The following is a 23,306-nucleotide window of genomic DNA, read 5'->3' on the forward strand; positions in this document are numbered from 1 at the left end:
GGATGGTTTTCTCTGTTGGTTTCCCTGAGTTAGTTCTGAGTCAGTCTATGGTTGCAAATACCAGGATTTCTGGAAAACCAGGAAATGTATTTAAAGTTCATGGAATTTTGCAACCCTAGCTCAGACATTGTCTACAAAGCAGAGGAAGAGAGGGCCTACCATCATTCCAGCATCTTTGATCCCCAGGGCCTGAAAATGTTTTCTCAACTGATAATGTACCTCTGCAAGCTCTGGATCAGAGAGCATTGAGAGGAGTATTTCCACAGAAATGCAAAAATAAATGCAATTTCCTGAAGCTAAAAAAGACCCTTCAATAATATGAAGCAGTGTCTTGGAGAGATACCTTAAGATACCTTATTGTTGAGTCAAGCATTTCGTGCCTAATCCTCGTTCTAATGCTTCTTCTGTTAAGCAATAACAATGGCTATTGGGTCCAGAGGGAAAGACTTCCATGCGTCACGCACAGCGATCCGCTCTAAAGACGCCGCATGTTCGCTCCGAGCGGCTGGCCCATGCCGCTCAGATCAAAGCCCCGATAGGTCACCGGCGCATTCCGCAAAATATTTGCTTGATAACAGCTGGCAGATTTGCCATATAACAACATAATAAGAAAAAGACCCTCATAAGGAAATGGTAAGCCCCTCTCTTCCAGCTCGGACTCCTCTGGATGCAAAAGGCAATATCGTAACGTGATGAAGTAGGTCATGAAAATGGAAGACAGATGTGATGTATTTCCTTGGGTGCTGGACACAGGGAATCCATGACTTAATGCTTAATGCCCTGATGAAAATGTGCATTTATTGATAGAGAAGCAGGATATCAGATCGCATGAGATGTGCTCCTCAGAGATGGAACGTTTTTTAGTGAGTTCAGACCTTTTTCATTATAACGTTTAAAGCGTCGTCGTGGTCATCTTACATGGCTAGAATACAAGGTTCTCAATCTGCTCTGTCATGTAGGTGTGCATACAAAAGCTCCCATCTGGCAGCAGCGAACAATACATGTATTATGAAAAATGGCCAAGCGCATCACTGCTCTCCTAGTTAGTGACTATACTTACTATTATTGACCATAACATCCTTATGGCATGCTAATAATGCCTGATGGAGTTATTAGTGGTACATAAATACCTGTAATGCTGATAGGTACAGCGGGGCAAAAAAGTATTTAGTCAGCCACCAATTGTGCAAGTTCTCCCACTTAAAAAGATGAGAGAGGCCTGTAATTTTCATCATAGGTACACTTCAACTATGACAAACAAAATGAGAAAAAAAATCCAGAAAATCACATTGTAGGATTTTTTAATTTGCAAATTATGGTGGAAAATAAGTATTTGGTCACCTACAAACAAGCAAGATTTCTGGCTCTCACAGACCTTCTTTAACCTCTTGAAACTAGGGGGCACTTTTTTTATTTTTGGAAAAATAACGTTCCCAAAGTCAACGGCCTATTTTTCAGGACCAGAAAATAGAATATGCATATAATTGACAGCTTAGGATAGAAAACACACTAAAGTTTCCAAAACTGTAAAAATATTGTCTGTGAGTATAACAGAACTGATATTGCAGGCGAAAGCCTGAGAAAAATCCAATCAGGAACGCAGCGGTTTCTAAATAAGAGTCCCTTCTATGCGTCCCTATTGAGCAGTGACTGGGATATCAACGAGATTCCTTTTTCTATGGCTTACTTAATGTGTCTAGTGTCACAAGACATAGTTTCAGGATTTTATTTTGAAAAATGAGCGTGAACGACAACATTGCGTCAGTGGTCGGGTGGTGGCTCTCATAGTGATTTGTGCGTAATAGACAAATGCGGCCATTGTTTCTGTCGCTCCTACTAAGAATACAACTGTCCCGGTTGATATATTATCGAATAGATACAGTATTTGAAAAACACCTTGAGGGTTGATTATAAACAACGTTTGCCATGTTTCTGTCGATATTATGGATCTAATTTGGAATATTTTTCGGTGTTGTCGTGACCGCAATTTCCGGTCGATTTCTCAGCCAACCATGAAGAACAAACGGAGCTATTTCGGCTAGAAAAATAATCTATATGGAAAAAAGGAACATTTGCTATCTAACTGGGAGTCTCGTGAGTGAAAACATCCGAAGCTCATCAAAGGTAAACGATTTAATTTGATTGCTTTTCTGATTTTCGTGACCAAGCTGCCTGCTGCTAGCTAGGCATAATGCTATGCTAGGCTATCGATAAACTTACACAAATGCTTGTCTTGCTTTAGCTGTCAAGCATAATTTCAAAATATGAGATGACAGGGTGATTAACAAAAGGCTAAACTGTGTTTCAATATATTTTACTTGTGATTTCATGAATATTTTCTAGTAATATTTTTTGTCCGTTGCGTTATGCTAATTAGTGTCAGTTGATGACAATTCTCCGGAATGGGTAGTTCCAAGAGGTTAAGAGGTTCTGTCCTCCACTCGTTACCAGTATTAATGGCACCTGTTTGAACTTGTTATCAGTATAAAAGACACCTGTCCACAACCTCAAACAGTCACACTCCAAACTCCACTATGGCCAAGACCAAAGAGCTGTCAAAGAACACTCTGACCTCTGTCATTGCCAACAAAGGGTATATAACAAAGTATTGAGATAAACTTTTGTTATTGATCAAATACTTATTTTCCACCATAATTTGCAAATAAATTCATTAAAAATCCTACAATGTGATTTTCTGTTTTTTTTTCTCATTTTCTCTGTCATAGTTGAAGTGTACCTATGATGAAAATTACAGGCCTCTCTCATCTTTTTAAGTGGGAGACCTTGCACAATTGGTGGCTGACTAAATACTTTTTTGCTCAACTGTATATAGCTAGGCAAAATAAGAAATATTATGATGTGGAGATATTCTGCGTGAACACCCTTTACATGTGTGCCTGTTTCTCTCATTTCAGAACTATTACCTCACTTTTTGGCAACGAGGAGACGGATTAACGTTTTAATTAATTTGGAGACGTGAGTGGAGCAAATGGAGAAAGCATTAGCCACAATAGAAAATAGTGACAAATAAAAATGGATTTGAACTGGCATTGCGCAACATAGGCTTCCACTCTAACGGCAGTCACCACACATGCACAGAATGTATTTTAACTGCTTGTGCATTTATGGAATGGTGTCCAAGTCAACCATAGCATATGGTTAGCATCTGAAAGGGAATGTCCACAGCCCTGCTTTCTGACATGTTTGATCATGATTTGTTATGATAAGAGCACACCTGCATTGGGAGAATACAGTTCCAAAATGGAACAGACAATGACAATGGCCTTTGCACATGACATTTTGAATGAATCAATAAGGAACCCTGGTCACCATGGGGTGTTCACATCATGCGAGTAGCCTTCAGGCTCACACATGAGAAACACCACAAGACTGCCTCCCATGTCTAGAGGGTTACTGGGTAGGACTTCTGCTTGTCAGCGGGGTGCGGGGTATGGGGCGGGGAAGGAGGGGGCAAGACAGGCAGGCCACATGTAGACACTGTGTTATCCACCCTTCCTATCCATATGGGAATGTTTACTTCCCCTTTGTGTTGTACAAAGATGAAAGCAGGAGATCAGTTTGAGCTGATTGTATGACACATTTTAACAAATTTGCAGGGGAACTTCAAATGCCTTCAAAAACCTTTTTCCGTAGCCTGCAAGACCACCCCATTATGTCTGATACCCTTTGTGAATAGGAGGTAAATATGCCTTATGCCTACGGACTGTACACAGTGCCTTCGGAAAGTATTCAGACCCCTTGACTTTTTCCACATTTTGTTACATTACAGCCTTATTCTAAAATTGATTAAATAAATAAAAATCCTCAGAAATCTACACACAATACCCCCATAATGACAACGCGAAAACAGGTTTTTAAAAATTATTGCTAATTTATTACAAATAAAAAACAGAAATACCTTATTTACATAAGTATTCAGACCCTTTGCTATGAGACTCGGAATTGAGCTCAGGTGCATACTGTTATCATTGATCATCCTTGAAATGTTTTGACAACTTGATTGAGATGTTTCTACAACTTGATTTACCAACCTGTGGTAAATTAAATTGATTGGACATGATTTGGTAAGGCACACACCTGTCTATATAAGGTCCCACAGTTGACCGTGCAAAAACCAAGCCATGAGGTTGAATTGTCCGTGAATTGTCCGTAGCGCTCAGACAGGATTGTGTCGAGGCACAGATCTGAGGTAGGGTATCAAAAAATAGCTGCAACATTGAAGGTCCCCAAGAACACAGTGGGCACCATCATTCTTAAATGGAAGAAGTTTGGAACCACCAAGACTCTTCCTAGAGCTGACTGCCTGGCCAAACTGAGCGGGGAGAAGGGCCTTGTTCAGGGAGGTGACCAAGAACCCGATCAGGCCTTTATGGTAGAGTGGCCAGATGGAAGCCACTCTTCAGTAAAAGGCACATGACAGCCCGCTTGGAGTTTGCCAAAAGGCAATTAAAGACTCCCAGACAATGAGAAACAAGATTCTCTGGTTTGATGAAACCAAGATTGAACTCTTTGGCCTGAATGCTTAAGCGCCACATCTGGAGGAAACCTGGGACCATCTCTACGGTGAAGCATGGTGGTGGCAGCATCATGCTGTGGGGATGTTTTTCAGAGGCAGGGACTGGGACACTTGTAAGGATCGAGGCAAAGATGAACGAAGCAAAGTACAAAGAGATCCTTGATGAAAACCTGCTCCAGAGCGCTCAGGACCTCAGAATGGGGTGAAGGTTTACCTTCCAACAGGACAACGACCCTGTTGCAGACAGCCAAGACAATGCAGGAGTGGCTTCGGGACAAGTCTCAATGTGCTTGAGTGGCCCAGCCAGAGCCTGGACTTCAACCCGATCTAACATATCTGGAGAGATCTGAAAATAGCTGTGCAGCGAAGCTCCCCATCCACCCCGGCAGAGCTTGAGATGATCTGCAGAGAAGAATGGGAGAAACTCCCCACATACAGGTCTGCCAAGCTTGTAGCGTCATACCCAAGAAGACTTGAGGCTGTAATCACTGCCAAAGGTGCTTCAACAAAGTATTGAGTAAAGGGTGTGAATACTTATACAAATGTGATATTTTCAGTTTTTTATATTTAATACATTTGCACACATTTGTAAAAACGTATTTTTGCTTTGTCATTATGGGGTATTGTGTGTAGATTGATGTGGGGAAAAAACAATTTAATCAATTTTATAATAAAGCTGTAACGTAAGAAAACGTGGAAAAATTATTTTCCGAATGCACTGTATATCAGTATATAGAAGGACGTCATGGGAATGTTGTTTTTGAGGCTAAGTGCGACATGTTAAAGTACTGTAAATGTAAAATAAACTCTCCAAAACTATCTCCCTAAAATACCCAGACAGACAATGAAAGCAGAACACCATTACTTTATTGTGGAAAAAAAGCAACATTGGGAAAGTTTATACTGGCGCATCGTTTAAGCAAAGGCTACAAATCTTGATAATTTATACAAATACAACAACTTTCAAAAAATAAAACTTTAATTTAGTAAACTCTCCGAGTGCTCCGTGAGTATGATTCAGCAATACAACCCACCGCTTGAAATCCCTGAGCAGAGAGACAGAATGAAACACTTATTTCCATCTTCATTCATACTATAATTTGTTCATAAACAATTTATCCACAAGAGAAATTAGCACAACTTGTGATGGGGGTTGTAGGAGTGGGGTGGAAGGTGTGAAGGTAGAATAGTTTATTGTGATAACCTAGTTCAACATTTCACTATAACAGATAGATAGACATGGTGACCATAGCTATATACAACACAGTGTTGTACAGTGTTGTGCTGTATGGTCAAGACGATCACAATCGTCAGCACTGTAACAACCAGTAAGACCATCCAGCTCCAGCCAGACACAGTGCCATGCTGTGACTCCAATACCGGCAGCAGGACATGAGAACAGAGGTTACGTACAGAGTGGAACAGGGCAACTATCATTTTTTTTGTTCAAGAAAGAACAAGGCAACTATCAGACTACTAACGTCATAAAGCACTGGATATGACCTCGGATGGATGGGGTGACTGCAGAGACAGCAAAAGAACAGCAAAAGAAATGGCAATATTTGAATACTTTTGACTTTTTGCTAGCCATTGAATTTATTGTCTATGATGAACTTAGTTTTTTTCATCAAATGCAATATCTTAGCATAATCAAGATACACCTGTCAGAAAATGGGGTTGAGAATCAAATAGCTGTATAATACTTTTGTTCAGTCATAATGCAAGGCAAAGTCTTCCAGACAAACGTGTACAGGTATATCACATTTCTTGAAGGGAAATGGATCAATATTTATCTTACGAACTTCCTTCAACATACATTTAAAAAGCTAACACAGTACCAGCTGGTTTATATGCCAAGATAACACAAAGAAATAACTTACAAATATTAAACCGCCCGGTGGCTGTGGGCTTCTTTACCATAAACATAAATGTCATAGCGGGATCATCTCCAAAATACTTTTTCTTCCTTCCAAATGTAAGTTGATAAACGGTGGTAAATGTTTTAATGACAAGCACCAAGTAGATGTTAATTACACATAATATATACAAAATGGACGTTTAAGACCGAAAAGAGTGAGAGAACATGATGTGTTGATACTATGGAAAATCCTTCATATCTTACAGGTACTGAACCTGCTGGGCACTGACCTTCCCTTGCAAGTCAGACTATTGTCTCCATTATAATGTATGTGGCTTTTTACTGTATATATTAAACTTCATGTATACATACAAATAAAATAACATTTACGTTTTCAAAGCAATATTACATAAAAAGATTCCCTCAGACAAACTATAGCTGTGCATTGTTATGTAAAGGAGTGCATCGATTAGACCGCTATTTTGGTTAGGAGATTTCAGTCATCAGTAATGGCTTCCAACTGTCCTCTAATCATGTCTGAAGACAGGTCATCAGTATGAATCACGAAGGAAGAGGAAGTCCTCAGTTCTCTGGTAATGTCCAAACCTCTAGCTAGCATGCCAAATTAGAGGGGCTAATGTTAGTACCATCGGAAGGTAGTTGGCCATTTCCTTTCATAACACATTACTGTCCTATAAGACAAATATCCAAGGACACATGAGTAGCCTACACAGGAGCCATGTGATGTCTCTCTATGAAACAACAAGCTTATTGAAGGAATGTGAAATGATCTGCTACATTTACATGGAATAGGTTCACACCTTCAATTAGAAAGGTATAATAGAGTTTGCAAATAATGACAGACATTTCTTTTAGTTCAAAGTCATTTCACCTTTCCATCTGACAGATGTATTATTTCACAACTACCACTGTGTTTTTTGGCAACAATTTTATTTTACCTTTATTTAACTAGACAAGTCAGTTAAGAACAAATTCTTATTTTCAATGACGGGTTCCCTTTTTATCACTCCATGATGCTCAACAATCTGCTACATATCGTTTGCAGGCATGGTGCTGTAGGTCTCAATGTCCAACAACATGTCAAATCAGTGAAATCTCATAGGCATTCGGAATCAATAATTAATCAACCCTGACCTCCACTAGTTGCCTACTGGGCAAAAGCCGGTTGAGTCAAGGTTGTTTTCATGTAATTTCCACCCCCAAATTCTACGCGATGACGTTGAACCAACGTGGAAAACAGATTGGATTTGAAAATAGTTAACGTAAGGCAATTGTCTTATTTTCACTCAACTTTTTACTTAAATCCAATAACATGGTGATTTTGTTGTTGTTGATTTAACATTGAATTCATGTTAGTTGAAAACTCAACCAAATGTAAATCAAAACTAGATGTTGAACTGCTGTCTGTACCCAGTGGGAGTGTTACATTTGAGAACAACTGATAAAGCTGTTTACAACTGATAAAGCTGTAAACTCCAATACCATGCCACGAGTTCCACTGATATACACAGAAGCCAATGAACTGACTTCAGACGAAGAACATAATTAGACGGTGAGTAAAAGTAACTTCTACTCCACTGCTCCTGCCTCAGAGGGCAGCGCCTTGGGAAGTTTTTTTTCCTGTCACTCGCACACACTTTTAATCTTGCACTGTCCCAGGACAAACGTTGTCCTTAAATATTTTTTAAGAATCTATAACTAATTCAAAACCTAATTAACCACAAAATATGGCCCACTTCAAGTTAAGTGCTCTGTTCAAGAATCACAGATCCTGGGAGAGCACCCTTTTTGGACAAAGTTCCAGAATGTCATCATCCAATGTAGTGCTCCTCACAACAGACAGTCACGAGGAGCGTTCTGCTGTCCTCCCCCTTCCTCACCTTCCCAGTCTCTCCTCCCTCTCTCCTCTGAGGGTGACTTCTTCCCCAGTCTTGCTGCACAGATGGCTTGCTGGCTGGAGAGCTAACTCACAGCCCCATGGTCCTGAGGCCCTGTTTCTCCATGATGTTCCACAGCTTGCGCAGGTTGGACTGGGTGATGGTGTCGTCTGGTTTCAGCTGCAGAGCTCGCAGGTAGTTGGTCTCCGCCTCCCGCAGCTTCCCGTTGAGATGGAGAATGGCCCCTAGGTTCATCAGGGCTGCTGGGTACTGGAACACAAGAACAGGACAGTTCAGTTCAGTCATTCTCAGAATCACATCTCACAGAAGGCAACACTACTTCAAATAATGGTTATCTTTGGTTCTTTATAGCACCATTTCTTCTAGCAGTATAGAAAATCTTTGTTCAAATGTCACTCTGAATGGTGTCTTCAGTAATCGCAGACACTAACAGTCAGAGATGGATATGAAGGGGAGTGAGTATGTGGTTGGGAGTGGAGTAGAGTGCTGAGAGCACAGTCAGGCCTATTGAGGCAGTAGCAGACGTGGCAGGAGAGTAACAGTCTCCTACAGTACAACTCAGTCAGACCCCCCCAGAGCTGTCAGCTCATTAAAACACTTTAGTAACCTCCCACTAACAGCCTCTGTTTTCACTGTGGAATTAATTGCATAGATCATATATAATGTTACAACATCCCAAGGCTGACAGCCATAAAAAGATGTTTGGATATAAATAATGCAAGTTATGTCATATCTACTCATTTTATGAATCTAGACTTGGTCGGATACATTATTTAATAAGAAAAGCACTTCTCGAAAGAGACGGCATGACAGTCCACTAACAAGTCCTGAGAAAATATTGATAGGACAACGATTAAAGTTGAAATAAAGTATTTTTTAATCACATAGAAATTGGTGGGGTTGTTTGACTAGAATGGAGGCATTTTATTGCCTAAAACCAAGCTCTACCTCAATACAGAATACTCATTCCTCTTTATCATACAGGCCTACTCAACATGCTTTCAGTTGACCTATTACAATAAAGTCTGATTGCCAAAACATGAGGACAAATGTCATGATACTGTAGGTTAATTCAGTCAGCCAATAGGATATAGTAGTCATTTTTCGGACCTTAAACTAAATCAGTCTCAGTTAACAGGACCAATCGCCAAAGTTAAACAGCATACTGTGACAGTAGTGATATGCTGTTGGACCAGCCATCTAGACCGCCCAGGCCATAGTGCCCTTCTCAGGGGGTGGTGTCAGGACTTCTCAATGTCCCTCTGTTTGGGGCTCCATATCTGAACCCATCTCTTTGAAGTGGGACACATGGATTAATGTCTTTTAATGCATTTTCCTGCTGATGCCATGAGGTAAAATACCAGAGTCAGTTCAAGGGATGTGTCACACGGGATCATAAGAGAGTGGTGTTTAGATCCCAATCTAAATCAAAACAATCCAGAGAGACGTGAGACCAAGGAAGTGTCTCACGTCTCATATTCATTTGGAAGATAATTCATTGTACTTGTGTACAGTTACGCAACTGTTACAGAGTAATAACACACAGCATTATATTATGGTTAATTAATGACTGTTTTGAATGTAAAGTTCAGAGCATGTCATGAGAGAGATCAAAATAATCCTAACTAAATAATGACACATACTGGGTGAGTTGCTGAACTGCACATGCATGGTTTTTTTCTGATAGTTTTTTCTGATTTGCTATTTGTCAAATGTAATCTGTATCAATAAAAAATAACAATAACAGTTTGTAAAGTCATAGAATATAATTCTGCTGTTTTGGTGACTTATAAGTAATTAACACACATAGGTATTTGTCTCATGAAACGCCATGTGTTTATGTCATCATGGTTTGACATTTTCACAAATTTCACCAAAAGTTTATAAAATACTTAATTTCTTCCCCTCAGACCATAGACCACTGTGGAGTAATACTGCTGCCAATACTGTAGCATGGCAGGGGAAAAGTGTCTATGAACGGAATGGGAAATGCTGCGTGGCAAAGGTTTACAAATTTCTAAATGGACCCCACTATGCACATTAGTATAAACAACAGCGTCTTGGTGATATATTAAAAGTTGACATGAAGAACTTAAATCTCTGGACTCAATTCACGTCCTTAAAACAAAAATATTTTTCACCTTGCATGTTGTAATTGATGAAACAACATCAACTGTGTGGAACAAATAGAAACTGGACTAGTAATTCCAAATCATGTTGTGTGCTAGCTAATAATAGATACAGGTACTGTAACTGCCAAAATAAAGGAAACACCCAACAGAAAATGTCCTAATAGGGCGTTGGGCCACCACGAGACACCAGAACAGCTTCAATGCGCCTTGGTATAGATTCTACAAGTGTCTGGAATGTGTCACCATTCTTCCACGAGCAATTCCATAATTTGGTGTTTTGTTGATGCTGTCTCAGGTGCTGCTCCAAAATGTCCCAATTGGGTTGAGATCTGGTGACTGAGTCACACACACACACACGCAGGCACGCATGCACGCACGCACACACACACACACACACACACACACACAGCCAAATATATTTTATATTCATGACGTCGTCGCTGGTCACGTTGCTCCCTCACGTTGCTCCCAAGATTAGCAAACTTAGGCATGACATGCCAGCAACAAATGCCGAACCTACACATCCAAGCATTGTAATTTTGAATTCCATAATCTTGAATTCAGAGTGTGGAAGAGGTGAAAAAATTATTATTGTCTATCAACAATGACAAGTCACCTGGGTCTGACAACTTAGATGGAAAATGACTGAGGATGATAGCGGACAATATTGCCACTCCTATTTGCCATCTCTTCAATCTAAGCCTACAGTAAAGTGTGTGTCCTCAGGCCTGGAAGGAAGCAAAAGTCATTCCGCTACTCAAGAGTAGTAAAGCACCTTTTATTGGCTGAAATAGCCAACCAATCAGCCTGTTACCAACCCCTAGTAAACTTTTGGAGAAAAAAATGGTTTGACCGGATACAATGTTATTTTACAGTAAATAAAAGCACATTTTATAGGGAAGGGCATTCAACATGCATGGCACTCAGACAAATGACCGATGATTGGCTGAGAGAAATTGATAATAAAAAGATTGTGGGAGCTGTTTTGTTAGACTTCAGTGCGGCTTTTGACATTATCAACCATAGTATGCTGCTGGAAAAATGTACATGTTATGGCTTTACTGCTATACTGTGGATTGAGAGTTACCTTTCTAACAGAACACAGAGTGTTTCTTTAATGGTAGCCTTGCCAACATAATCCAGGCAGAATCAGGCATTCCCCAGGGCAGGATGGTGGCAAAATTGCTGTTATAACATTTATCCAGTGTATCTATGCATTTAACTAAAGTCACAATGTACGAATGTGACTTGCTCCCTCTACTAGAACACTCCCCTTTGTCTAAGTGACTGACTCATGGTTCTGGACTTAAGGCCAAATTTAGCAGTAGACTGGACTAAGCTCTGAGAGACGAGCAAGACAAATGGTTTCGGTTCCTTTTTGAAACAGTGTCGAGACAATGAGCATTTAGAAATTGCGTGACATTTATCAACAAGACCTCACCACAGGCAACCGCAGCTTCTCATAGTCCTTTGGCTGTACATTGGGGTCACCAACCAGTGCTTCCTCATGGCTATTGTTCTGTTTGGTTGTCACACCACCCAAAGGGGGGTTGTACTTTTATAATAAAAACCTTTTGAGAGATTGTTAACCACTCCAGAATTGCAATTCTTTAATAAAAGTTGTTGTTTGAAGAATCTACAGTCTCTCTTCTTTTCTGGTTAGAATTTCCATGACAGTAGTTGTCTAGGCCCCTTACTTTTTGTTCAATCTTTACTAATGACCTGCGTCACTCAACATTATACACATCAGCTACTACAGCGAGTGAAATCACTGCAACACTTAACAAAGAGCTGCAGTCAGCTTCAAAACGAGTGGCAATAAATAAGTTAGTCTTAAATATTAAAAAAAACTAAAAGAATTGTATTTGGAACAAATCATCCACTAAACCCTAAACCTCAACTAAATCTTGTAATAAATCATGTGGAAATTGAGCGTGTTGAGGAGACTAAACTGCTTGGAGTAACCCTGGATTGTAAACTGTCATGGTCAAAACATGTTGATACAACAGTAGCTAAGATAGTGAGAAAAGGGCGGGATAATCCATGGTTTTCTTCTGAGCTGTCTTGTATTATTCACGACCGTAATCTAGCCTGGCCTAAAGCAAGGAAATCATGTTCTGATGATGATTGGCTTATTTTTAGGCAGTTACGAAACAAGTGTTCTTTTCTTCTCAGGAAGGCCAAGTCTGAATATTTTATGTCTGTTACCACTGATAACCTGAATCACCCTAGAAAGTTTTGGAAGGCTATTAACTTCTTGCGTCGAGCAATCCCGTATTCGGGAGCGTAATAATAGCCTAAAGCTCATTACCATAACGCAACGTTAACTATTCATGAAAATCGCAAATGAAATGAAAGAAAATGTGCTAGCTCTCAAAATTATATGCATAGGAGAAAGCACACTTCCACGAACGATTTATCATCGAATAGATATGTGAAAAACACCTTGAGGATTGATTCTAAACAACGTTTGCCATGTTTCTGTCAATATTATGGAGTTAATTTGGAAAAAAGTTTGGCGTTGTAATTTCGGGGGGTTTTCTTAGCCAAACGTGATGAACAAAACGGAGCGATTTCTCCTACACAAAGAATCTTTTTGGAAAAACTGAACATTTGCTATCTAACTGAGAGTCTCCTCATTGAAAACATCCGAAGTTCTTCAAAGGTAAATTATTTTATTTGAATGCTTTTCTTGTTTTTGTGAAAATGTTGCCTGCTGAATGCTAGGCTTAATGCTATGCTAGCTATCAATACTCTTACACAAATGCTTGTGTAGCTATGGTTGAAAAGCATATTTTGAAAATCTGAGATGACAGTGTTGTTAACCTCTTAACCTCTTGCTCCTACCTGGCACGCAGGCGTCCCATCTAGAGCTCTGGAAATGCAAATGCGCTACGCTAAATGCTAATAGTATTAGTTAAAACTCAAACGTTCATTAAAATACACATGCAGGGTAGTGAATTAAAGCTACACTCGTTGTGAATCCAGGCAACAAGTCAGATTTTTAAAATGCTTTTCGGCATTTTAGCATGTAACACCCCAAAAAACCCGCAGGGGACGTAAACAAAATAATTAGCATATTCGGCGCTACACAAACCGCACAATAAAATATAAAACATTCATTACCTTTGACCATCTTCTTGGTTGGCACTCCTAGATGTCCCATAATCACTATTGGGTCTTTTTTTCGATTAAATCGGTCCATATATAGCCTAGATATCGTTCTATGTAGACTGTGTGATAAACGGGAAAAAATAGCGTTTCATAACGTAACATCATTTTTTAAAATTCAAAAAGTCGACGATAAACTTTCACAAAACACTTCGAAATACTTTTGTAATGCAACTTTAGGTATTAGTACACGTTAATAAGCGATAAAATTCATCAGGAGGCGATGTAAATTCTATAGATGTCCGTCTCGAAAAAATGTCTTGGAGAGAGCTCGACCAAAACATCCGGTCGGAGACCGGAGGGAATCGGTTCCCTTGTGTCGGTTTGACCAAGAATCAAAGCAGAATCAAATGACAAGACTCTAGACATCGTGTGGAAGCTGTAGGCACTGCAACCTCGGCCTCATTTAATTCGGTTCACTTTGAACAATCCTGAAAGTAGCGCAAGGATATTTATTTCCATTTTCAGTGATCAGATTTTCCTGCGCTTTTCGATGAAACGCACGTTCTGTTATAGTCACAGCCGTGATTTAACCAGTTTTATAAACGTCTGAGTGTTTTCTATCCACACATACTAATCATATGCATATACTATATTCCTGGCATGAGTAGCAGGGCGCTGAAATGTTGCGCGATTTTTAACAGAATGTTCGAAAAAGTAGAGGGTCGACTTAACAAAAGGCTAGGCTTGAGAGCTAGCACATTTATTTCATTTCATTTGCGATTTATCATGAATAGTTAACGTTGTGTTATGCTAATGAGCTTGCGAATGGAATTACACTCCTGGATACAGGTTTTTTTCGTAGCTAAACGTGATGAACAAAACGGAGCGATTTCTCCTAAACAAATAATCTTTCAGGAAAAACTGAACATTTGCTATCTAACTGAGAGTCTCCTCATTGAAAACATCCGAAGTTCTTCAAAGGTAAATTATTTTATTTGAATGCTTTTCTGGTTTTTGTGAAAATGTTGCCTGCTGAATGCTAACGCTAAATGCTACGCTAGCTATCAATACTGTTACACAAATGCTTGTTTTGCTATGGTTGAGAAGCATATTTTGAAAATCTGAGATGACAGTGTTGTTAACAAAAGGCTAAGCTTGAGAGCTAGCATATTTATTTCATTTCATTTGCGATTTTCATGAATAGTTAACGTTGCGTCATGGTAATGGGCTTGAGGCTGTAGTCACGATCCCGGATCCGGGATGGCTCGACGCAAGAAGTTAAATTGTCTGTCTTGAATGGTGTGCCCCAAGGCTCTGTACTTGGTCCTCTCTTATTCACTATTTATATAAATGATTTAGACAAAAATGTCCAAAATGCACAACTTAATTTTTATGCTGATGATACTGTTATTTACTGTTGTGCCTCGTCTCTTACAAAAGCTTTCCAGAACATGCAAACTGCTTTTTATACTGTTCAACATACCTTGTGTCAATTGAAGCTTATCCTCAATACTGACAAAACTAAACTAATGGTGTTTTCTAATGCAAGAAATAGACCTCTGAACCTTTCACCTATTACTACCTGTCAGGGCAAGGAGATTGAGGCTGTAACCTCATGTAAATATCTTGGAATTTTAATTGATGACGGCCTCTCTTTTAAATTGCATATTCAACAATTTAGCAAAAGAAAATAAGCTGAAATTGGGATTTTATTTTAGGAATAAGGCCTGTTTTTATTTTGAAGCCAGAAGGAGGCTAGTGTCAGCTACATTTATGCCTTCACTAGACTATGGGGATATTTTATAGATGAATGTTTCCGCTCAGTGTTTGAGATCAATTGACACTCTTTACCATGGCACTTTGAGATTTTTTAAAACTGCAAAACCCTTACGCACCACTGCACTTTGTATACCAGGGTTGGCTGGCCTTCTCTAGTCACTCGTAGGCTCAGTCACTGGTATACTTTTATTTACATAGCCATTTTGGGTTTACTACCTTTTGGGTAATGTGGTGGGTACTCTCTTCGTTCGCTGGACTTCCTGCTAACTGTTCCAAATGTCCAAACTAAATTTGGTAAAAGGGCTTTTATGTACTCTGCGCCATCGTCTTGGAACACCTTACAAAATACTTTTAAACTGGAAGAACCTGTCCCGATTGGTGTTTTTAAATCACTGATGAAGGATTTTGAGGCTGATTCCCTGACCTGTCAATGTTTTTATCTGCTATTTTATACTCTTGTGAATTCAATGGTTTTTACTAGATTACTTGTAGTTTTTCCTGTTGTCTGTCTGTAATTTTTTTGTAATGACTTGGTGCTGCCTATCTTGGCCAGGGCGCTCTTGAAAAAGAGATTCTAATCTCAATGAGCCCTTCCTGGTTAAATAAAAAAAATAAAGAACTCCCACTTGCGCTGGCCAGGAGCAATAAGAGGTGACACAGGGTACCGTACTAAACCACAAATGACATCTAAGTCATCTAAGTATTTCTTACTCTTATCCATATTTTTTTTAAGCTCGCGACTATTAATGGAGGAACCACTGTACATATACATATTACCTCAACTAACCGGTGACGCCGCACATTGACACTGCACCGGTACCCCCCTGTATATAGTCTAGCTATTGTTATTTTACTGCTGCTCTATAATGACTTGTTACTTTTATTTCTTACTCTTATCCATATTTTTTTTAAACTGCATTGTTGGTTAGGGGGTTGTAAGTAAGCATTTCACTGTAAGGTCTACACCTGTTGTATTTTCATTTGATTTGATGGGATAATTAATGCTTAATTAAATCAGGAACCACACCTGTGTGGAAGCACCTGCTTTAAATACTTAGTATCCCTCATTTACTCAAGTGTTTTATTTATTTTGGCAGTTACCTGTATGTCTGACCCCTTAACCCTTGGCCCTAGAAGCGTTACTCTGAAGGTATGCAACCTAAAATACTTCTTATGTCATGGTGACAGTGAACTACAATTCAGGCATTTTTGGTCATCTAGTCATGAATGACATAAAGTCTGTGGACATAAAACCACAGACGCTCTCCCATTGTCTGGCCATTTGTCTTGCTTTGTTCACAGTAATCTGAGCTGTGATACCTGCAGTAGAAGTCGTGTTCAGCTGTGCTTTGCTCTGCTCTGTTCTGCTCTGGTCTCAGACACTCATCATCTCTGTTTTTCCAGTGTCAAGGTTAGATGAGTGATGCTCCATGCATGAGCATTTCGATGGGAACAATATGTCCAATATCGCCTCTTCTCTCATAGGGGGAATTAAATTGATAAATAAATCAAACTTGCCTGTGGAATAATCTCATTGTCCCTTAGAGAGCCCCGCGTATCCCTTAACAGATGTAAGAAAACACATTGGCTACAGTGGCTGGGGCCAAAGTAAAGGCTGGCCTGACCAGGAATTCCCACTCCCGCTTTCTCCAATGTGTTAAAGCGTTTAATTGCCAGAAAAAATAATAATTTGTGATTTCATCTTAGAAGTGCTTCGGTAACCACAGACTGCGGGACTGGTACTTTTGTAGCTAAAGCAATATCCTCTAGCAGAAGAAGTAAAAACATTTCTATACGTTTAAATCACATGAGAAGCCAGATTTCATGGTTAAACGGTCATGGTACTTTTTTTACTGGCTTAAGTAATAAATTACCCTGTATTTGACCCTGCAATTGATGGGTCAAAGCGCGGGATAAGATTTTAGGAACCAATTTGCAGGACGGAGCATTTGAACTAGAACACAGAAAATAATAACCATAACTGACCACAACGAAATGTAACTCCTTTAAAAAGAAAGCACATAGATGGTCTCCTGAGTGGCGCAGCAGCCTATGGCACTGCATCCAGGTGCAAGAGACGTCACTACAGTCCCTGGTTTGAATCCAGGTTGTATCACATCTGGCTGTGATTGGGAGTCCCATAAGGCGGCGAACATTTGGTCCAGCGTCGTCTGGGTTTGGCCAGGGTAGGCCGTCATTGTAAATAAAAATTTGTACTTAACTGACTTGCTTAGTTTTTATTTTTAAATATATCTGATATGAAAGGGCCACACGTTGGTAGTGGTGAAATACCGGCTACATGTATGTTATTGTTCTTCTGTGGTGTTGTAGTGGTCTGATTGTGTGTGAGGTGGAATTAGCCCCAATCAGCCATTTTCCCTCCCCGGTGTCATGTGGCTCGTTAGTGTTACAAGGTCTCAGGTGTGAATGGGGAGCAGGTGTGTTAAATTTGGTGTCATCGCTCTCACATTCCCTCATACTGACTGGTCACTGGAAGTTCAATATGGCATCTCATGGCAAAGAACTCTCTGAGGATCTGAAAAAAATAATTGTTGCTCTACATAAAGATGGCCTGGGCTATAAGAACATTGCCAAGACCCTGAAACTGAGCTGCAGCACGGTGGCCAATACCATACAGCGGATTAACTGGACAGGTTCCACTCAGAACAGGCCTCGCCATGGTCGACCAAAGAAGTTGAGTGCACGTGCTCAGCGTCATATCCAGAGGTTGTCTTTGGGAAATAGACGTATGAGGGCTGACAGCATTGCTGCAGAGGTTGAAGGGGTGGGGGGTCAGCCTGTCAGTGCTCAGACCATACGCCGTACACTGCATCAAATTGGTCTGCATAGCTGTCGTCCCAGAAGGAAGCCTCTTCTAAAGATGATGCACAAGAAAGCCCACAAACAGTTTGCTGAAAACAAGCAGACTAAGGACATGGATTACTGGAACCATGTCCTGTGGTCTGATGAGACCAAGATAAACTTATTTGGTTCAGATGGTATCAAGCGTGTGTGGCGGCAACCAGGTGAGGAGTCCAAAGACAAGTGTGTCTTGCCTACAGTCAAGCATGGTGGTGGGAGTGTCATGGTCTGGGGCTGCATGAGTGCTGCCGGCACTGGGGAGCTACAGTTCATTGAGGGAAAAATGAATGCCAACATGTACTGTGACATACTGAAGCAGATCATGATCCCCTCCCTTCAGAGACTGGGCCGCAGGGCAGTATTCCAACATGATAACGACCCCAAACACACATCCAAGGGCGACCACTGCCTTGCTAAAGAAGCTGAGGTTAAAGGTGATGGACTGGCCAAGCATGTCTCCAGACCTAAACCCTATTGAGCATCTGTGGGGCATCCTCAAACGGAAGGTGGAGGAGTGCAAGGTCTCTACCATCCACCAGCTCCGTGATGTCGTCATGGAGGAGTGGAAGAGGACTCCAGTGTCAACCTGTGAAGCTCTGGTGAACTCCATGCCCAAGAGGGTTAGGCAGTGCTGGAAAATGATGGTGGCCACACAAAATATTGACACTTTTGGCCCAATTTGGACATTTTCACTTAGGGGTGTACTCACTTTTGTTACCAGCGGTTTAGACATTAATGGCTGTGTGTTGAGTTATTTTGAGGGGACAGCAAATTTACAAAGTTTTACAAGCTGTACACTCACTACTTTACATTGTAGCAAAGTGTCCTTTCTTCAGTGTTGTCACATGAAAAGATATACTCAAATATTTACAAAAATGTGAGGGGTGTAATCACTTTTGTGATATACTGTATGCTGCTCTTCTTTCAGAAAAGCATGCATCACAACTTTGTCCATTTGCACAATTTCTCTCATTCACTTTCGCTTGTAAATGTCTACACTCACTGAAAATGACATTCGGTAGCTACTAGCTATGCTTGTATAACTTTATGAGCTGGATTTGCCTGTCTTTGCAATGAGCTTCGTTATTTTTCGCTCATTAGCATTTAGCTAACAGCGTCTATGTGATTTCTCTATTAGTTTGTGCAAATTTGGTTAGCATTGATTAGAGGCCTGATGGGCATGATAATAGAGGCCTGATGGGCTTTTCTTGTGTTTTTAGCGACCCCTTGTGTGATATGCCGGTAATACCGTGAATCCTGGGATGAGTGACGGCCGGTATGACGATATGAAAATCTGTATAATGCCCAAGCCTAGTTGGTTGTCTGATTTGCAATTCTGTACTTTACCATAATATTTGGGTGTGTGGTGCATGTGTGTGTGACAGAGAGAGAATGAAAGAGTGAGAGCAAGAACGAGAGAGCGCGAGAGGGAGAGAGAAGGGGGGTGCGACAGTGTGTAAACATGTTTTAGGGATTGATTTAATCAAACTGTCTTGAGGAAGACTAATTGAACCCAGCTGTCTGGGAAGAAATAATCAGGGGAAGTAAAAGCTGAGACCCCTGGAGGAGAACACCTCTGGCTCCTTGGACTGAACACAATGAAATACCATCACAGGCTAGGCCTTTATATCCTCAGCCTCAGACACTTACACATGAGAGATAATGGTGTGCAAGGACTCCTGGGTAGGGATTCTACTGCTCTTCGTTCTCTTCCTGCTTTTCCTTTTGGTCCTTCTCCAGTCGAGCTTCAAAAGATCCCCGCCCCAGCGATCCTCCACACCCTCCAAACCTTTCCTCTGGCATGTAGTTGTAATGGAAGCGTCACCAGATGTGGAGTCTATTAGCTGGACCTCAGAAGAAACAGCTGCTTAAAACCATGGGAGTATGATGAGGAGGGAGCAACGACTGGCCATAAACCTACTTTATGCCACTGTAAATAGAAAGCATAGGGACCATATCTAATTGGACTGGCAAACGTAAAGACTACAGATGCTGTAATTTTATGGTGACCAAAGCCGGCTTCTGATAGGCTGGTCTCTGGACAGAAGGAGAAGGGGAGGGTTGAGGCACCAAAGCCATTGAGTTAAGCCAATTGTCCAGTCCTAAGTAAGTAAAGTGATCGGACAAGTGGACTTAATATAATATGAAAATGCCAGTGCTTGAAAGTCAAGATATACAGGAGTTGAAGCATAGCAATCACAAATGAAGATAGACAGGAACATTTTTCGAGAGAACAAAGGGTAATACTGGGGAAGATGGATGAACATCCTCAATCATTACCTAGCCTCCACTGTAAGCAAGCGAAATGACAATGGAGGCATCCCAACAATGTGACCGCATTGGGCTGAAACTTGGATACATCGAATGCATGTTTACATATTTGTGGATGCCAAGAGACTAAAATGTAAATATTATAATGATGATCTGTTCCTGAAATAGACAAGTACATAGGAAAGCCAATCATCTTGCTGCTCCGAGGGCAAAAATATAGCCAGAGCCACGTATATATATTATCAATAAAATGTAACAATACGGGTGCAGAGCGTTCAATTTGGCTGCTGGGGGGCAAGGAAACCCCCAGCTCAACTCAAATCATTGACAACTGTACATACCGTTTTCAAGGGATTGTTAAATAAAAGTTATGACTATTTGGTTTTAATATCATAATATCTTGAAGAGCATTCCACATTTAGCTCTATCATCAGAGTTATACAGCAAGTAACTGCATGCTTTTTATGATCACTAAACATCAACTGATCATGTATTAGATACGTGATGGTAGCCTATCCATGTAGCTAAGCAACATGTGTCATTTAGCTTGCTTCATTAGAGATTAGGCTTTTGGACAGAGCTTGACATCGGCAAGTCCTCGTCCTGGTAAAGTTGTCAATCGGACTAATGTCATTACCACTAGATGGCAAGCAAATCAAACAATATTTTAGCCATATAGCCATGTAGTTTATCCTCTGAAAGTCAGCTTGTTAACTTGCCGTATTGACGTGATCTGTTATTAGCTAGATAGCCCCCCAGCTTGCCCCCCAGCAGGCAAAACACTGTGCACCTTATTGTGACCTTTTATTGATAACAACCTATTTAGACAGTTGGGCCAATGTTGTTTCTGCATGAAATATTTACATGACACTACAACTTTCTATGGCAGCCATGTTAGCTCCCCATTAACATTACATGGGGAATATTTAAACAATGCTATGTAACTGAATGTATAGAATCAGAACAATATTCTCAAATGTGGCCTAACTCTCTAAATATATTGCTCTGATCTCAGCCAATGTTCTGACCTTATTGTGGTTCTCACACTTCAAGCAGCACAAACAAGAACTATTCTAATTGGAGATAGTATTTTTAACAGTAAGGTTGGATAGCTTGCATCGCTCCAACACCAAATACATTATGCTCTTTCCTTTTTCCAGTTTGCTGTGGTAGGACATCATTGTGAATATGAATGAGTTGCTAATTGACATGCCTGGTTAAATAAAGGTTAAATAAAATAAAAAATGAACAGAATAACTGTGTTAGTATAGAACAATCACAGCGTCTTCACAGTGGGGACTGTCTGGGGGTCTATACTATTAGTAGCACTGAGTTATGGAAATGAGTTTCACACTTTACCTTCACCTCTTTGGTGTACGGTCTCTATCAATGCATTTAGTTGAACTATGACAATAATGAGGATTGTGCTGCTCTAAGAGGGTGGGAGTTTGACTCATAAATACAAGATAGTCCATTGAAGCCAGACAGATATTTGAATGTATTCAAACAAATGATCAACGTTTTTACTCACTACCATTACATAAACATAGTGGGTAAACCGTGTAAATTGTGTATTTTGTACGTTTGTATCTACAGGAAACATTTCAGTTGGCTGAATCAAACATCAATGTCGGTTGACACTATCCAGACACACTTTGGTTGTTCCTTGACAAGTGAATTCTTCCAATCAGGAACTAACATTAAGACCACAGAAGCCAAACATTCTTTCCCCCACTGCAGTTCAAACATCTGTGTTGTCAAACGATAACCTACTCAACTATCTGGGTCTATTCATTATCCACACACCAAAGCCCTGTGACTAAGTGTTATTATCATTATTCCTTTCAATCTGACCACCCTAAAATGGCCCTGGCCCCTCCTTTGAAGTCCCTGATTGATGCTGCACACACAAACCTTTACAGCCGAGGACAACTTAACCCATGTCTTTCTCAAAACTCTGATGACTCTTTTGACAATAAAGGCCATTATGAGGAAACAGGCAAGACAGTGATTGGCCAGAGAGCCATATAGCCAGTGATTGTCCAGAGAGACACCCAACCAGTGACTGGCCAAACAGCCACCCAGCCAGTGATTGACCAAAGAGCCACTGGCCAGAGAGCCACCCAGCCAGTGATTCAGACAGTGTCCATCATGTTGAGTAATAAAGGGTGATTAAAGGTTGATATACTCACGTTGGGTCTTATGCTGGCTGCCCGTCCGTAATACTTCTCGGCTGCGTCATTGAGACTGGCTTGTCTGCAAAGGAAGGCAAAAAAAAACAATCATCAATTATTTCTTCGAACTTCAGAGGGTTCAGAGGAGACCTTGACCTCTGTCTGTTTACTGCTGCTCCGGGGTCAGTGAGGACAGGCTGAGGAGAGAATGCCGTGTCGAAATTAGAGGAGTCAATGAAAAAGGCAGTTTGTTTCCAGGCCTTTCAGCAGACAGCACCCCATGCTGAGTGGTGTACAGCATGCCCTGGTTGTTTCCATTATATCCGGGGTTGTGACCTTTATGTCATGAGCTTTGACCTGTGTGTCATTAAAATAGGCTTCTCATCAACCACTGCCTTAGTAAGAACAAACATAACTTCAAAGGCGAGTCTCCTGTCTTCTGTGTAAAACATATCTGTTGTTTTTGGTACTGAAGGTCAGTGGGGTTGGGAGGATTTGAGGCCTAGGAAGAAGATCGTCACAAAATCCATGTCAAATAATTTGCACGTTTAAAGTATTTCTTACAAAAACATTGGACACATACGATTATCATATCTAATGAAATTGTAAAGGACGCCACAAATACAACAAATCATACAATGAAAGACAGTGAAAAACATA

At 40.4% G+C, this 23,306-nt stretch overlaps 1 protein-coding gene across 1 annotated transcript in view; it reads right to left on the reverse strand.

Annotated features, from left to right (window-relative positions):
* Positions 1-5,386: 5,386 nt before the first annotated feature.
* LOC115134069 (protein O-mannosyl-transferase TMTC2-like) overlaps positions 5,387-23,306 on the reverse strand; it is a 165,775-nt gene continuing 147,855 nt past the window's right edge. The window contains exons 11-12 of the mRNA XM_029667654.2: positions 22,665-22,728; positions 5,387-8,563 (exon numbers count right to left, since the gene is read on the reverse strand). Of these exons, the coding sequence (XP_029523514.1) occupies positions 8,384-8,563; positions 22,665-22,728 (244 nt within the window). The 3' untranslated portion in view covers positions 5,387-8,383. The remainder of the gene's footprint in view (positions 8,564-22,664; positions 22,729-23,306) is intronic.

The sequence above is a fragment of the Oncorhynchus nerka genome, linkage group LG9a (genome assembly GCF_034236695.1).
Source record: "Oncorhynchus nerka isolate Pitt River linkage group LG9a, Oner_Uvic_2.0, whole genome shotgun sequence".
Classification (NCBI taxonomy): domain Eukaryota; kingdom Metazoa; phylum Chordata; class Actinopteri; order Salmoniformes; family Salmonidae; genus Oncorhynchus; species Oncorhynchus nerka.